The 18,366-nt window shown below is 34.9% G+C and overlaps 1 protein-coding gene and 1 long non-coding RNA gene across 4 annotated transcripts in view; one reads left to right on the top strand and one right to left on the bottom strand.

The window, feature by feature from the left end:
* The window catches only part of LOC149867467 (uncharacterized), a 54,960-nt gene that overhangs the window by 19,819 nt on the left and 16,775 nt on the right, over positions 1 to 18,366 (bottom strand). The window contains exon 1 of one of the 2 annotated variants that reach the window (XR_016442059.1): positions 10 to 3,052. The exons of the other annotated variant lie outside the window; for it this stretch is intronic. This is a non-coding gene — a long non-coding RNA (uncharacterized LOC149867467). Of the gene's footprint in view, positions 1 to 9; positions 3,053 to 18,366 lie in introns of those variants that run through there. 2 annotated transcript variants of the gene reach the window in all.
* Positions 1 to 18,366, top strand: part of METAP1D (methionyl aminopeptidase type 1D, mitochondrial) — a 59,292-nt gene that overhangs the window by 32,198 nt on the left and 8,728 nt on the right. For both annotated transcript variants that reach the window (XM_090045473.1, XM_090045472.1), the window contains exons 2-6: positions 5,868 to 6,037; positions 8,579 to 8,728; positions 12,018 to 12,166; positions 12,838 to 12,880; positions 17,093 to 17,256. In XM_090045473.1, coding sequence (XP_089901599.1) covers positions 5,868 to 6,037; positions 8,579 to 8,728; positions 12,018 to 12,166; positions 12,838 to 12,880; positions 17,093 to 17,256 — 676 coding nt within the window. The remainder of the gene's footprint in view (positions 1 to 5,867; positions 6,038 to 8,578; positions 8,729 to 12,017; positions 12,167 to 12,837; positions 12,881 to 17,092; positions 17,257 to 18,366) is intronic.

The raw sequence follows: 18,366 nt of genomic DNA, 5'->3' as shown, positions 1-18,366 counted from the left end.
TGTCAGTACCTGTGTGCCAGCTGCGGCTGAGTCTTGTTTAGGACTGCAGATAAATTAACAATTTCAGTAGTCTTTATATGGTTTGCTTTTCCTTAATATGGTCAATTAGAGGAGATTTCTCACAAGCTTCTTATATGGATTGGCTCTTCTTCTTGTAGTGACATATAGGTCTGTAATCCAGGAAACAGTGGTGTATGGTGTCCATATCCATGATTTCCTGATGTGGAAAAAAGTGTGGAAAGCATCTGGAGAAAAGGAGACTCCCTTTACCAGCTTGTTTCCTGTAAGCTAAATTGGAAGACCTTGTCTGTGCAAATAGATTTCAAAATAGAGTCTGCCCTTTGACTGTCTCCATAATTACACGGCTCTCTCTGTATTTTATTTGGCTGCCAGAACAGTTAACCCCTGGAAGTAAGGGGCTGATGATGGCGTGACCAGCACGGGTATGCAGACATGACCATGTGAATACACTGTTGTTTAAAGAAGCCTGTCGTTAAGACCTCATTACAATATACTTTTACCAAATTTAAAAATTATTACATGTTAGATTATGTTGATTAAGATATGCTATATCCCTAATGTACAGATAATACAGAGGTATTAGTTGCAAAAAAAGTTCCTTTATTGCTTTGATGTAATCAACATCTGTCAACAGAATGAATTTGCTTTTGTTTAATTTCAAGGACTCTTGTCCTTTTACTTTGTCCAATCAGTTTTAACTTCTGCCTGAGGCATTCCCCTGTGTTGTTCTTTTCTTTAGCAAATACACAGGTTATTGCTTGTGAAATGTGAGCTGCTCTTCTGTTGTACAGGTTAGGCTGAATTGGAAAGAACCTTTAATCTTTCATGTTTTACTTCTTAAGCACATGTGCACCTCTGTAACAGGGGCATTACAAAATCAATGTTTAATAAACATTATTCAGTACTGTAGCTTATGCTCCTTACAGTTCTGCTACACCAAAGTTTCAATATTTTAGATTGTGACATTGAAGAAAAATTGTATTTTGTAATGATCAGTAAAAAGTTGTGTACTTCAACTGTAATTATCTTGGTTAGTGTTCATATGGTATTACCCAAAGTCCTTTTTAGATCAGTCATTTCAAACTTTATTCCTGTGATGCCTTCAAAATCAAAACTGACACAGAATTAACATGATCAAGATTAATAAAAAAGATTAACATTAACATTTGATAAAACAAGATTAATATTATCTGACAGACCAATTTAAAAATTAAAAATGTTCCCTATTTTTTACCCTCAACTGTGTATTTTTCAAGCAAATCACCAAACTCAGTTTTCAGTTCAGATTAACAAGTACGGCACAATATTTTAAAACACATTAGCAAAATGCTGGGTTTAGATATTGGTGACTGCTAAATATTTTCTGTTGTACACAATTCGTTTCACTAGGAATTAATTGCATATATTTGTTAAATTGATTGGATGCTAATCCTGATAGTCCATAAATATGTTTACCAGCTTGCTTTTGTGGTCTGTTGATCATTATTATAGTTGTATAATATAATTGTAAATATAGTTGTACAATATAATTCTAAAATATGTGTATTTTACAGTCTGAATCTTTTTAAGTATATGCTTCTAATTATTGTAGAGTAGAACCACACTGAAATTTCTTGCATTGAATTTTCTGCTTAACTGATGCATTTGGAATCTGAACTAAACATATTCTAACTGTGTGATGACATCTGAAAGTACCAGCATCTAAATTACTGGTATGTTGAAAAATATACACTTAGTTTTGGTGTTAATAGAGTCCCATCACTGAAAATCTGGAGTATTTACTGTTGTAGCTATCAAATAAGGAACAATTTAAAAGCAGCCAATTGTTTGGGGTTTTTTGTCCCCAGCACCTCCCTTAAAAATACTTCCTGACCAGAAGAAATATCACATTTAATTACTAAAATCAACTTCACTAGGGGTTATTAATAGACGTACACATAAAAAACTTACTACTCAGTGGGTGAAATGGGAGCATTTCATTATATACTATAGCGTGCATGAACAGATAACAATTAGAACAGACCTGGAGTAAAAGTCTAATAAATGTGGGGCACATTGTACTGCAAATGAGTCACTTAAAATGTTTCCTACCCATCATCATATTTGAGTTCTGTATTCAACCCTTTGGACCAAATCAGTTAAAATAAAAGATAATCCCATAAAATAATTTAGTGTAATAAATCATAAAACTCACAGTTTTGTTTAAATTTTTACTATAAATCAAAATACAGAAGAAATCCCAAAGAATTCAACAGCTCCAGAAAAGATGCATGTACACAGAGTACACAGTATGATTTACTTTGGAGTCAAAGAAGCAGTTGTCTATAATTTCCTAGGCTCAGCATAAACTATGTGCTGATGTGATTTTTGTAACACTGGAAGTAATTCTCATTATTGCAGCTGATAGTAAATATTCTATTATCCATGGTAAGTGACATAGATTTAATGTCTGGGAGGGAAAAAGAAACTAAATGGTCAGCATTACACCCTTGCTATGATGAGCTCAATATTACAAAGCTACTGCTAACTCTGCTCTCGCTCATGTTTATAATTTTCACTGGAAATATAAACACTGCATTTATAAAATATTTTACATCTATTAATACACATTTGTGTTTCAAAACATCTTAACGAAGAGGATGGGCTGTCAGCGGCAGAAGAACAGAAGTAAATCAAACACTGACAACAGTGCATGTGGGTGTAAAAGGCTGGGGGGGAGTATTTGAGCAAGATGTGGACTACAGCCAGTTGTTCCTGTCTCTTGTGATTGATGATGTTGGTATATCAAATTAGCTGTGAATATTGGAGCTTAAAAATTAAGAGTAGTTGCAGACACATTAAAGCGTTTCTTTGCAAGGCTGGTATGTGGATAGTGACTAGATTTTTGCTCCTAAACAAATGCCTTGCATGAGATCCTACTGCTTTTCTGTTTTTTACCTCAGAAGAAAATGTTTTTTGATGTTATATTATTATTCCTTAAATAAAGGTTTCATTATTCTATGTTTGTATTTTCTATTAATTTATTTTAGGATTCATATTATGCTGTAAGACTATTTATTTGGTTTATGCATTTCACCTGTGCAAGCAGTAGATTTTTTTTTTTTTTTGGTTTGTAATGAATAGTTAGTGGAATAACAACAGAGTACAGTACCTTATTATCCTGTTATCTTGTGACAACACTTCTAGCATGTCTTTTGTGGGATAGAGGTAAAAATCTCACTCTAAATAAAGAGGTATCCCTTTTGAATTTGGGATAGTTGATAGGAGTGCACCCATGAATATAAATTAACTTAATGTACTTCTGAGTGTGTATTTGGAACATTTAGAGTGCTTTTGTCAAATAATTGACAAGCACACTTGCATCTTTTTTTCCGCAATTAAACTTTTATGTGGCAGGACAGGTGCATTGGCAGCATGCCATTCATCATGGAAAGCATTTGAAATACACAGTTACATACTGGTATCTGGGTGGACTCTAGTTGACCACATGAATGAATGTAGATTTTAAATGTATTTATTATGCCTATGTAAGGCTACAGAGAAATATCCTGTACTTGTAACAAAGGCTAGACACCTCTTCAGGATTGTAAAAGGACCATAGTATGTTCATGCTAGTTTACTTGTGTCTGTTTCTTCTGATGACCTGTAACTTGCTGCTTGTGCAGATACTGGGTTTAGTGCCAATGGGATCTCAGGTGATTTGGGCTAGCGAGTCTACAGAATGCTTTTGGTGATCTTTCTTTGTAAACTTGAGCAGTTTAGACCAGCAGACAATATAAAAGAAACTAAACAGCAGGTTTTTCACTCACAGGTGCCATTCTTGAGGCCTGAGATACCCAGTTAATAACATAAGAAGCAAAAAAAGTAAACACAGTGAACCCAGTTTGTGATACAACCTACCCTCTGATAACCGCAAAGCTCTTCTGCCTCTGTATTCTCCACTTTTACTTATTTCCCTGCCTTTCCTGTGAGAACCTTATTTGAACCCAAGTCCCCAACCCTACTTCATTGCTTCACCCTGGCCTGTATACCTGCGGGAGATCCAAACAGGAAGTAGAAGCCTGCTAGTAACGAGCAAGGCTCCTACACTCCTCAGGCGCTGTAAAAATTTGACCAGTTTTCATTAACTTTGGCATTTGTCAAAATGAAGAAGAATCATTATGAGCCCTTCTGTGGCAGAGCTTACTGAGTAATTCCCTTTGTTCTGCATTGTTGGGTTTCTAAAAGGATAGCTTACTACTCCTGTACTTCATGGGTACCATGGACCTCTGTCAAAAACCTACCTCTAGACCAGTGGTTTCCAACCTCAGGTCACGACCCAAATGAGGGTCATGGGGGCAATGCTAGCAGCGCTGCACACAAAGGATGAGCCACGCCGTGTGCCAGGAACTCCTGGGCCACCACCACTGCACTCCTCTCCCAGCAGCGGGTCATAGTAAAAAAAGGTTGGGAACCACTGCTCTAGAAGGTACATGTAAGCGCAAAGTGAAATTTCCATGCACCAGCAACAGTGGGTACATCCAGGCAAAATAGATAGAACAAAATTACAAGAATCTATAATGTGGAAGGAATGAGTGAGAAATCCCAATTATTTTTCACTGGGTCATTTAAAACTATACTGGATAAGGCAACAGAAAATGTACAGTAGGAAAACGCTAATTGGCTAGGAGTTGAACTGGATGATTTTTCCAGCTCTGATTTCAAACAAACACAAAACAAAAAACCTTTTTATTGAAGAGTAATTATTCTCATTACTTATCTGCCACATAAATGTTGCTAGTATTTATATATGCATCTACCCATGATGCTTTGTATGTGTGTGACACTCTTTGAGACAAGTTAATCTATTACGTGCTATACATTTCGTCATGCTTCCAAATTGAATTCTAGTTTTGTTTTTGAATTTGTAATTCAGGTCAAGGTGAACTGAATCTGACTGTTGGTTAGTTATGATGCATAGACAATTATTTGAAAACTATTAGTTTTTCTTTGGGACTTCATTTGGTGGTATGTTATTTGCCCTTTTTTGACACGTATGCTTGCATACTCATATATTCCTACAAAATGTCTCATTGCAGAGCGACTAACCCACAGTAATGAATATCAACCTGATGCAATTGAAGGGCTATGTATCCAACATTTCCTTATTAGATGAGAATCTGATTTAAATAATGTGCTAGCTCATTGATGAGTGTTAACCTCTTCTGTTGCTTTCAGCCAAGGCTAGAAATGTTTCTCTCAGCTTATTCCACAGAAAGTGAGGAAGTTAAAAATATGGGCCCTACTCTTTGTCTCTTGATGTTTATGATCAGAAAACAGTTCACTGTGCCCTATCTGAACCTACAACCAGTTCAACCAAAACATGAATTAAAAAATTGTTTGATATGCCCTCTGTACATCCTCCTCTCTTTCCTGATTTCTGGATATTGTCCTTTGTTTAGTGTTGCCCCAAGCATTGGCCTGTCCAAACTTCAGCAATTCAAGTAATTGAGAAGAGGGCCCAATTACAAGGTTAATTCTAGTCTTGATGCACTGGGGATTTGGACAAGCAACTGTTTTATACATTAGAGCAAAATAGATTTAGCATTTTACAAGGCTTTGATATGAATTTTTGTTTTTATTGCTTATAAATGTTAACATAGTTTTTTATTGCATAAGATTTATATAGAACTACAGTTAGACAACAAATATCATGTGTTAACAAAGAAATAATTACCTTGGTGAACTGAATCTTGCTGCTCTTAAAAAGCTACTTTTCTCTTATATCTACTGCTTTTCCTTTGGTACAGATACCACTTGATAATATGGTAATGATAAAAAATCTTTTTTTACATATCTGTCTAAAGGTTTTGCAGCTGGCTGCCATAGAGGTTTCTCTTCACTAAGCAATCGTATCTACTTACACAAACAGTCAGGCAGTCAACAAAGAAGATATTTCTTTTTCCTGGGACAAAGAAATACTAGTTACAGTATAGTTTGGCCAGCTACAGTGTCTCCAGCTCAGCCAGTTCCTAAGGTACTGTAATTTCTATTAACTGATCCTTTTCCCAGTCAATATAAAGTTTGAGCGTGTGAACTATCAAGTATATTCATCCTCTAAGAGCTGGGAGTTTTGAATCATGGTCTTGTTACTTGTTTTGGAATTTGAAAAAGGAACAAGGTGTGAGAAGTTTTCAGCCACGCTAAACGCTAAGCAGAGTGGCGTGTCCAGTCATTAGGGAGTTTAAACATGGAATTCCTTAAGTTACAGTAACATAAATATGAAATATTGTGATAATCTGAAAACATTTAATGCTTGTAGGTCCCTGTGCTCTATTTGCATCTGTACAGATCATTCTAGCTGAAATAATCATGAATTACACATGCTCATCTGAGGCCTTTACAATGTAAATTTCTAATACATCAAGTTTAAATATGTTTGCATCTTCTTGCACTTTGTGATTTGGTGATTTCAGACTTAGATAAAAGCATACATTGAAATGTCAGCCAGGTAGCCTGCTATGTAAGTTAGGAGCTAACCTTTGATGTTACTGATTAAACACTTTTTCTTATAAATACATATATTTTTATTTTTGATCAACTTTTGAAGCTGATGCAACCTATTTTAGGGAAGTCTAACAAATGTTTTTGTCATAATTTCCCCTATATTGCCTTAATTGCATTATGCAGCCTATTTAGTATCCTTCCTTTAATGAAAATAATATGAAGGATATTTCTAGTGATGTGTATAAGTGTTTCTTTTTACCAGACTGTAGTTACCTGACACAAAATATAAGATATGTATGCTGTCCAACAGTGGCAGGGGGAAAAAAAAGATTAATTTGAGAAGTATGGGCTAAAGACAGTTAATACAGAATTCTTAAACCTGAGGCATTATGGAAGCTTTGAGTACACAAAAAATATAGGATCAAGCCATTTATATGTTCAAAGATTTAAAAACTGGATGTTGTATTTATAAGCTTATTCCTATAGCTTTATGTTTCTTTCAGAATAAATACAAAGAAATAGATTGTCATGTTACAAAAATTATCTTCCCAGGTTACAATACTCAGACAACTTTACCTGTCTATTTTTCAACTGTTTGCAAAATTACAGGATGTACAAATTATTCAGTTAAGATCTAAATAGTGAGAGATATTACAAGAATCTGTATTTCTATATATATAGCTATATCATTATCTGGTGATAGATATAGATCATTATAAAAATTGGGGAACAGAGGTATGTCTTTCTATAAAGTAATATTTATATTACAAAGACATTATTTTTCAGATATTTATAGCAGAAAGAAAAGGGTCAGAAAATGTGTACATAAATTACATAAATATCTACAAGTATGTCATCATGGTGTCATCTTGGGCAGCCATTTTGAAACAGGCAGTTATTGGACTTATCCTTCAAGGGAAAATTTAGACTGCTTCAGGGTATGGAGTTGGGAATTCACTGGTGAGATATTTTCCCTCTAAGTGGATGCTGTTCTCCTGAGGTACCATTTGAAGTCCTGATAACTTGAGGTCATTAAACATCCTATGACACTTTCTGTAAGAACAGAAGTAACTAAATACCACTTGGATAACTAGTCTCCCTATTGAAAGTCCCCCTACAGAGTTAATTGGATACACCATTCATCTCCTCTTCCTACTCTAAAATTTGTTGTAGTCTTTGCTGTGTACTGTTTAAACAGCCGCTTTATTCATCTCCATTGGCATATCTTCTGTCCACTGAAGTCAGCGGCGAAACTCTCCTGATGACATGTGTAAGTCAGGATCTGGCCACTAGTGGTGGGTGAAGGGATTCCTGTGTATAGCTTAGCCAACAATGTTGTAGGCCTGAAGAGGATGATGTGTGCTTGCGTGTATGTATAAGATGCTATTGTTATTTATGTAGGTTTAAGAAAAAATATGAAAGAGGATTTTGCATGTATATGAGGCATGAGACTTTTTAATAAAATTCAGGTGTTTATTCATAGCTTCCTTTGGGAAGACATTGAATTAGGATGTGGTTGAATAGTGTTAGAAAAATGTGTGAGAGGCATAATACATATGAAGAAGGTTAATAGATAGAAATCACCCTATGGTCAAACACTTTGTCTTAATCAGACATTTTTTTTCTGAAGTTAGTAGGGGTTTTGTTTGCCTAAGGACTAAGCATTCAGTCATTCCTATTCCTAGCCCTATTCATACATTTAGAAAGTGTTTAGTTGACTTCTGTATAAAATTTGTCTTTGTTTAAAGAAGAATATAATGAACTTTTAAGTCCTCCTCTGACGGTTGTAATTCTTAGAACTATTTGTACTGAAAGGCTACTGCATTATCTTGGATTTCAATACTGTAAGGTTAACAGACTATCCCGGTCAATAGTCATAGGCAATGTTAAGTTCAAAAGGCCAGTGGAAGAAATACTGAGGCAGCCTTGAGGGTTTGCCCTGATAGCTTAGGAAGGTCGATACTATGACAGAAAGGGCAAACTGCTATGAAGCAGGAGGCAGTATCTGAGAAAATGATCCCATTGTCATGCTCAGTTTTCTGATCTTCATTTTCAATCCTTTCTCTCTAAGAACATAAAGAGGCCAGACTATGTGACGACAGGCATTATACCAGACTGGGGAGACTACATAGAAATTAAGACTGAAGATCAGATTCAAGGGCTTCAGCAAGTTTGTCAATTGGCCCGTCATATCCTACTTCTGGCTGGAAAAAGTTTAAAGGTAACAGTTTCATGAAGACCTATCACAAAGCAGTGCTTCTACACTTAGATTTCTGTTGGTTTCTTTTTACTTTTAATGCTCATCTGACTTTTTTTAAGAATTCTAAATAAAAAGCATTTTATTAACTTTGGAATGTTTGATTATTAACTTCATAACCTTATTTTTTTAAATACAAAACAATTCTGCTTATCATTTCTGTCACTTGGATCTGTGTAACATGTTAACAGTTACTAGGTATTTATGTGTAATCCAAAATTTAGGTCTCGATTCTGACCTCCTAAATTGCATGAGTTTGTCATAAGGTCCATGGGACTCTTTGTTATTTTGTTACACAGTAAATCCTATTCTTCACACTTACTGCTTTACTGCTCTACATTTCTGTGAGCCTCAGGGACTGGACTGTTCCTTCCCTTGCCAGCGGTTCAACTGCTCCTTCTTTTTTTGCCATGTGATCAGACAGATCATGAGCTCCAGAACCGCTGTTTAAAAGTGCAGCTGCCAAATTCTAGGCACCTTGCCAAAGTGCAACGATAATTAAATTTCTTGGTTTTCAATAATGTTTCTACAGAATGCTTTGTGGTGTACCTCCCACATAAAAATATGGTTTGGGGAACTTCCTCAAAGTCTTTGGGGACAGAGAAGTACATAATACATCTTGCTTTACACACAGTACGATGAAATACATTCAGTAGTAAGTGAGCCTATCATAGGTGTGGGAAAAGGAATGTAGAGTATGTAGAGATATCAAATATATTTAAAAAGATTAAAATTGCACAAATAGTATTAAACAATCAGAAAGTGACAAAATTGTATATCCTTAGCTCTGCCTCTTTTGCATGAACATTACTATAAAGTCTTTAAATACAAGATTATATGATTCCTTAAATATATTATTGTTGTATCACTTTATTCTACAGTGTTACATACACACCACACTTTATTCTTTCATTACTTTTACTCATACTAATTTTCTTATTGCAATGTTAATATTAGCATAATATATTTAGATAATCACTGCTCTTAGTTTTGTACTAAGAGACCTTATACATTTGATCAGCATCCACATACTGCCCATTTTCTTTTCAACCATCAACACAGCTTCCCATAGGTGCAACTCAGGGAATGATGCAATGAATGATGAAAGCGATTTAGACCTTGATCTGGCAAATGCTTGTGTACATTTAACTTCCTACTTAGAATTGTCCCACAGACTTCAATACAACTACACGTGTAAGATGAGCACATTTATAAGTTTTTTTTCAGGATCAGGGACTTAACTCAAAAATTATGTGGCTTATACGTGACAACACCTTTTTACTATTGCCCTTTGTTGTTGTTTTCCCTAAACTATACTTACACTCACTTTTAAAATGGTTTAGTCTTCAAAAAGATTGTTTTCTTTTTTAGTATGTGTAAAGTGGTACAAAGTATTAGAAATGTCACATATGTGCATCTAACGCTACAGAATAATAAATGCGTAACATGTTATTTCAGAAATAATATGCAACCGGGTAATTAAGATTAATGTATAAAGTCTTAACATTATAATGCCCTGATTTTTTGTGCTTAACAATGCAATGTTAAAAATTGTTTGATGCAATTTCATAGGGTATGTTGAAGGAAAAAACAAATTCCACAGTGTGGAAAACTTTGGCTAGATACTACCAGAGTACCCTATCGCATATACCAGAAGAAGTGCTCAAGAGGAAGCCTTCACTGTCCCCCACATCATTTTCAATTAAACAAAATTGATCCCAGTATATGAAGTAACAGCAAAGAACTCTTCAGAACATGTCAGCCCCCTGTAGAGGCTACACAAAAGATCTGCGCTCTGAGGCCACATCTACACAAGTGCTGACACAAGGAGTGCCGCTGCTACTTGTCCCTGGGGAACACCTGTGCCATGTGTGCTCTAGAGTCCATCAGTTTATCCCAGGTGGGGCAGCCTATCCTGGGGGCTTCCCAGGGTTGCAGCCATGGCAGAAAGCCTGGTCAGCAGCTGGAGCAAAGCAGATTCAGGGGCCATAGTAGTAAACTATGCAATTAAAAGACAGGGACTGCAGCTACTGTTTTAGCACATAGGTTGGAATAGCTACTTCTTAGGAGCGTATCCACTAGCAACATACTATGGTTTGGGTGGAGCAGTAATCTTCACCTGGCCAATGACACCTTGACCAAGGTAATGGCTCTATAACACCTCAGTTTAATTCCTTGCATACTACATCATTACACTGTATATAATCGCTGAATCTTTCACTACCCGGGAGAGTAACCAATACAGATGTGTGATGCAACCTCCCTTTATTTCAGACATTACTAAAAGTACTCAAAAATCATAGTCACTGTAGTGTATGTATATGAAGTGTGATTTTCAAAGGCTTAAAACTCATTCAAATCAAAATCAATTTTCATAGGAATGCTCAAAGGTACTTCTTCTCAATGAGAGAGGTTTCCCTACCAAATTTCAGCTTTTTTTTCTATTCCTGAACTAGGGCTGGTCCGAATGAAAAACTGGAGTAACAGTATTTTAAATATGAGTGGGTTTTTCTCTCTTGATGCTAAAAAATAACAGAACGATTTTTGTTAATTTTTTAAAATGTTATATTTAGTGTCCAAAAGAATTCATCACAAAAATGAATCTTTCTAGAGATTATAGGATTAAAGTAGAAAGTCTAATTAAAATTAAACTAAAATTAAAACTGTCTTGTCTACTATGATATAAAAAACTTCCAATTATGAACTGGGATATTTAAGTGTTTTAAATCATTTATACTCTTTTTTAAATAATTGAAGGAAAATTTTATTTGTAAATACATAAGCAGGCTCTTATTTGCTAGTTATAAAGAAAGTGACATTTTCTTTTAAAAGACTGAGAGCATCAAATAGAATATTTGAAAGCACAGATAGAAGCCATTTTTAATTATGTAAGGAAGATGGAAGCATTGAGAGGAGAAGTTTAGAAAATCAGGCACTTCTGTAGCAGCTATTGAAAAACAAGGCCATTAGAAAATGGTGGTTTTGAGAAGCAGATGTGGATAAAGAAACAAAGAAAAAAAGTAGATGGCATTTTAGGTTTCCTGGGAGCCTCTAAGTGCTCCCTGTTACCAAATGCTTGATTTCAAACCTCTCTCTAAATAAAACCTACCATATTACATTTAAATGTTTTGCATCAAAACAGTAGATTTGAATCATCCTAGATTTCATTGAAGCATGTGGCTGCAATCACATTCAGTAAATATAAGAAAATGTCTTTAGTTTTCTAACACAAATTTTTTATTTAATATTTTAGGTTGGCATGACAACTGAAGAAATAGATTTCATTGTTCATCATGAAATAATCAGACAACAAGCCTATCCTTCACCTCTGGGCTATGGAGGTTTTCCAAAATCTGTTTGTACTTCGGTAAACAATGTCCTATGTCATGGTATTCCTGACAGGTATTCCTTTAATAACATATATTTTAGTATTGGAAAGTAAATGTTAAGTCAAGATTCATAACTTACAGCTTAGTATTAAACAGACTTCTATATATCTGAATGTTACTTAAAAATCTATATCAGCTGCATGTCATGCTATAAAAAGCTATGATGATGGGCAGCTCAGGAATTTTTATAAATAAAAACAATAATCTACTGTTTGTGACAATGCTTAATGAATGAAAGTGTAAATGTCTTTAGGGATTAGAGTCTGAAAAATACAGTGCAATTAATAATGCTTTTAACCTTCTCAGCAAAATATGTATAGTTTATGGAATGAAGATACTGTAATGAATGTAAATATCGATCATCAGTAACACACGTGTCTGTTCAAAAAGTAAAATATCAACTCACTATAAACCAGTTAGATGATCAGAATAAGTACAGCAGGACTGTTTTGGATCCTGAAATCTTTTTCTGCTAGCTACTTCTTACTACATTATATTCAACTACACTTGTTCTTTAAATAGTGAGAGCTGAAGATTAGAAATAGTTATTCCATTTGCCTCCATCTTCCTCCAGCACAAATTATCTATTCCTGATTTTTATGTGTGTCATTAGGTGTTTATTCTTATATCCTCTTTGTTGAGGACTGTCTGTCACCATTATTTTTTTTTCTGTTTATGTTTCAGTCGACCTCTTCAGGATGGAGATATTATCAACATTGATGTCACGGTGAGTAATTCATATAAAAAATAGTCTTTGATCAACTTTAGAATTGCTAGTAGCAACAGGAAGAATTGTAGATTGAAAATGTGGAATGCACAGATGGATGTGCTGTTTACTTCTAAGCCAAGGCACAAGCAGCTGGTTTCCTTTTTTGTTTTTAACTCTGTGTTTATTCCAACTAGACCCAGGCCTGACTTGAATTTAGGGCTGGAATCAGATGCACTAAGATCAATGTTGGCCTAAGTGAAATGTCAACCCAATCCTGCTATGTGTCATGTTTTTGAGAAGGTGTAATTGTTATTGATCCACTGTGTAGTTAATGCAGAGCACCACAGTACTGGGCAGCAGCTGAAGATAGATATGTATGAGATGAGCTAACATGAAGAAAGCCAGCATTTTTCCTTCACTCTGCCAAGATTGATCTTCCTCTTCCTGCTGATTTTGAGTGGGGCCTGTCATTATCTTACTCTGTCATTAGAGGCTACATTGGCCTGTGTATGTCAGTCTATTTGGACAGCAACTCTTTTGCTACCAGTGTTCCCTACATTTATTAAAATCCCTGAAGGTAGTGTTGTGTTCCATTTCTGGTGTAAGAGCCTTGAACCCTTTACTCACAAACAGATAGTGTGGTATAACTGTTGACTCACAGTATTGTTACAGAATGGTCAATTATACTATTTAAATAAAGACTGACTGGATTTTCATTAGCACAAGAGACTACGGAAACTGAAAACCTAATTGTGTGTTGCCTTTTGGTATTTTATTATTAAAACAATCAGTTGTATTTTTTGGTTCTGTTTTTTCCTCTTTACAGTAAATGTTTTTAGTTTTCAAACCTTTGGCAATTTCTTTTTAGTATATACAAAAATATCTTATAGAATTCTAAGTATTAGAACTGCAATAATATATGATACCTAATAACACTGCCAGTCACCAGATTCAGCTTTTTTCAACCATTAGAGAAATTGATACAAATATCTATAATTGACAATTTGGTAGTGCTTTCCATGTGCTAAATTGACCACTGGCAAAAGTAAATTCTACTCCAATGTGCCGCAGATCTAACGTCAGAATTCAGGCTTTTTACATACTACTTTATGCATTCACTTTTTGGCTCATGAAACCCATTCACTTATGATCCTGTTCTGGATTGGTTGGTTTCTTCATTTTACTTTCTGGCTGCATTCCACCCAATTCTATATAAGTTAACTGTAGGTATTTGCTCCATCAGGTTTATGCAAAGAGGTCTGTTGTCTTCAAAATACTTTTTGGGGCCTAGTCTCTGACTGGTGTAAACTGACTTAGTTTCACTGACTTCAGTAGAACTGTGCCAGTTTGCAGCAACTATGGTTCTGGCCCCTGGTTTCTTTAAGTGTCACCTGATTTAAAGTGAATGTTACTGTTTTTATTACCTCAGAGGTAATGATGAGTCCTTAGATGAAAACCAGAGTTCTTGTTCATACTTGCAGGTCTTTTCCACAATAAACTTAACTAACATTTTATACTAATATGGTTGTCTCTATTTTCTCCAGTGTATTTCACAAATATATTTGAATAAATAATAGGGATATTTTTTAATGCATTCATCTTCTGCTTAGTTCCTAATAAAATATTTTTTGCAAGAATCCAGGAATGTGAAGATTCCTGGTTGGTTCTGTCATGATTCTTTGATTATCTTCACTTTGTATATTTTTTAATCACTAAAAATAAATAACTTTTTTGTTTTGCTAATTGTTCATTTCTGATATCCCCTAGGAAAAAATATTGCTTTGTAGTGTTTATAATTGACCTTTTAGTTTATTTTTAATGAGGAAAACTCGGGCATTTCACAGGTGGAAACAATGATTATAGACATAACAGTCCAATTACAGTAAACATTCTACAATACTTTGTTTACAGACGTACTGGATCCATAAAATGATTAAATAATAATCTTGTAGCTATCAAACATAAATAGTTCATGGTGAGTGCAAATGGTTTGGGGATAAAAATTAAATCTGTTTTGCAAAAGTAGGTTTGTAAAATTTCATAGATGAAATTTAAAGACACGTTATTGACTTAAATCATGTAACCTTTATATTTTTTTTAAAGAATAATAGAAACAAAAGCATTGTGTTTCACTGGATCATCAACATGCCACAGCTTTCAGCCTTCCATTATCAAGTATTCGTTCCTACATCTTGGTTCCAGCTCTCACTGTTGTGGAACTGGCATATCCTACTTACTGTAATTGTGATTTATTAATGTAAAATATGGAGTGGTGATATGTGGGTTGTAGCAAATAGTAACTGAATTAAGAAATAGTTTTAATAGTATTAAATGAGCCCTTCCTTGTTAATTTAGATACCAGGTCCCCGAGCCCCCTGTTACTGGCATTCTTGCTAAAGCCCTGAAGAGCTTGCAAAATCAAACCTCCCACTGTGTTCATTTTTCCAACATGGTAGTGGTCATTTTCTGTTACAGGTTGATGTTTGTTAGACTGAGTGCTGCCTTAAAAATGTAGTCCAATTTAGAAGTGAACCTAGTGGAGCAAAAACTATCTCACATGAATTAAATTATGAAAAGCTGAGCTGATATTCTTAACGGTCAGAGAAAGCATGTAATTAAGGGTTTGATTCTGCTCTCATTGGTGGCAGTGACAGCAGGATCGAGCCATTTTGTTGAATTCAGTTTTCATTGTAACCCTGTTATCACTTGCTCATAACTGTCTCTACATTTTCTTTAAAAAAAACTCAGCTTGCACAAGACTTTTGTTCCCCAAAGAATGTGGACAAAAATCTCTTTAGCTGTTTGGGGTTCAAGTGTGAGCAAAAATACTTTGACGTGAAAGAAGTATTTTTTTCCACAAATAATTCACAAGTGGCACAACTTCAATCCTTTAAACTTTACATCTAGTTAGTCATGGAAGACAGTTTTCTATTAAGTTTTAAAAATATATTTTAGAACATCTAAGTTGTAAACGGTTGAAATTGTGCTTTGCCCACACACTGAAATGTTTGAATCATCTTGTAGTTAAAGTATTGTCTGCAGTATTGTGGAGCTGCAAAACTCTTTTTAATACCATATTGGAAACCTTGAGGGTGCTAGACTTGGGTTTTTCTGTGTTTTTAGAGAAATCTGTTGAGTGCTATGTAGTTGTTAAAACACAGTTGCATAATTGCATAATCACAAAGGTTGAATTTTTGTGTATCCAACAAAGTGCTGCATTTATATTATGTGCAACTTCATAGTGCCAAAGTTACGTTTTTCTTCTCTAAATTCAATCATGGGAATGAAAAGCAAAAAACCTAGGTTAATTCAATGCTGCAGTTTAAAATGAGAATTAAAATTGGCCTAAAATGAAAAGTGCATGACACTAGTAGAACTGTACCTACTAACAAAGAATTTGGCTTATATTTTTATATCACAGACATTGTATGCTTGTAGTAGTTTGCATTTCTAATCAGGTGTACTTTAAAATCCAGTTTGGCTGATAGTCACTGTGGAGGACTAATGCAGGGTCTTCCAAGCTACTTATGCTCTTCAGTAAGACAATATATCTTGGATGCCCTGAAAAGAGTATTAGTGCCCTAAGTAGAGTTTCTGCACTTAACTTGCCAAAGCAAGTTGCCTTCATTGCCTAGGGAGGCAATGAAGCCAGCCTAGGACAGGGGAGAGATGGGCCAGTACAGTGGCACCAACAAATACCATATGGGCATGTGGAGTAGAGGAGCAGCAGGAGCTATTATTTCAGCTCATAGGATGGAGTAATATCCTTGCAAAGACTGTCCTTTGGCGCTGTACCCAGGCTCTGGTTTGGGAAGTGGATTTCACTCTCGTAAGACCCACACCAACCCTTTACACTTCATTCATGTGAAGGGCAATTATTCCAGCTTCCTGTAGATGAATGAATTTCACCTTTTGATGGTCTCAAAGCCCGTAAGGCAGAACTTCTGCATTTCCTGAATGTTTAATTTGCAAACTTTACATTTTTAGTCCTAACCTTAAAACTGGAGGTTTTTACAGTTAATTGCAATTGTACAGAGGTGTCCTTTGGCTTTATTTCTAATCTTTTTATTTCCCTACTTTATTTTGCAAATGAATCTTACAGGCAACGTAAAATAAGCCTATCTGTTAAAATGCATAGCTGATTCCTAGAAAGAATGTCTTTAATTAAGGAGAAGCTCTGTTTCTGAATGCAAAACAAGAAGATATCTTTATGTTTCTGCATGTGTTTAGGTGTATTACAATGGCTACCATGGTGACACTTCTGAAACATTTTTGGTGGGCAATGTGGATAAATCTGGTCAAAAGTTAGTGAAGGTTGCCAGGAAATGTAGAGATGAAGCAATTGCAGCTTGCAGACCAGGGGCTCCCTTCTCTGTAATTGGAAACACAATCAGGTAAGCCTTATACTGACAAGTAAAGGGAGGGCTGGCAAGTGGGACAAAGGTTATTGGTGGTTTGGTATAAAGCTGATGACATGTTTTATGATTCAGAACCATCATTTCAGCCTGATATCAGTATGTGAACTGCCAGGCTATAATGTTGTTCCCTGGGTAAGAAAGATTTTTTTAAAAGTGAATTACACTAGGGTCAGCAAAGATAACTGTCGAATGAGTCAAAAGATGTTTATAAGTCAGTTGCGGTTTTAAATTAACAGATTTGATTCATAGCATTTTTTCTCTCCCTCACTTACTTTTACTTAAACCTATACAATATCTTTAAAAAATCAGTATATTAAAATTAGAAATCAAAATTCTTTTTGTTGTAGAGAAACAGTGACAAAGAAATTAGTCAAGATAAATAAGTCATATTGTTAAAAAAAAGTACAAACATATATAGTCCCGGAGATTCTTACCTATGGGAGCAGAGTGCATACAAACCTCATAAAGAAAAAAAGTTAACTTGAAAAGATTTTTGCATTTGTTCTTGCTTTTATATAAAGGTAATTATTTCTCTTGCTCTTGTGACTTTGAATTAAAGCGTGCCTTTATTTTTCAAGGTATCTGTTTTTATATTGATCTATTTATTTTTTATAAGTGTGTTTTTAAAAAGAGACTCCTATCATATACATTTCATTAAGCAGTACCTCACTGGTACTTTTCTGAATATTAATGGAAATGACAAACTATTGAATGCATTCTGATTGCTTAAAAGCTTCAAGGCTTAGACACCTTGAAAAGATGCTGCCTTTTTTTCTTTGTAAATCTTCAAATACTTTAAAGAAAAAAAGAAAGCGGCAAAATATCAGTTAGATGTATTTATAGCTTTAAAAATATTGTAACAGAGTCTGAATCAAACTTTAGTAAAGCCTCTTTGGGTTATATCTGAGAAGCTTTTATTGAAGACTTTGTATAAAATTGTGTTTTTGACAGTTTTAAATTATAGGCTAACTAGCCTGGGGAAAAAGGATAGTGTCTTTCTGTTCTTTCATAGGAAATGTTGAATCAGACCCCTACTGGGAAAAGAAATTTAATGCATATCTCACTATCTTACTGTCCATGAATATA

This window comes from Crocodylus siamensis, chromosome 4 (assembly GCF_052110815.1).
Source record: "Crocodylus siamensis isolate JL-2025a chromosome 4, ASM5211081v1, whole genome shotgun sequence".
NCBI lineage: Eukaryota > Metazoa > Chordata > Crocodylia > Crocodylidae > Crocodylus > Crocodylus siamensis.
The sequence above is the reverse complement of the archived record's forward strand: the minus strand, read 5'-3'. Positions and strand labels throughout refer to the sequence as shown.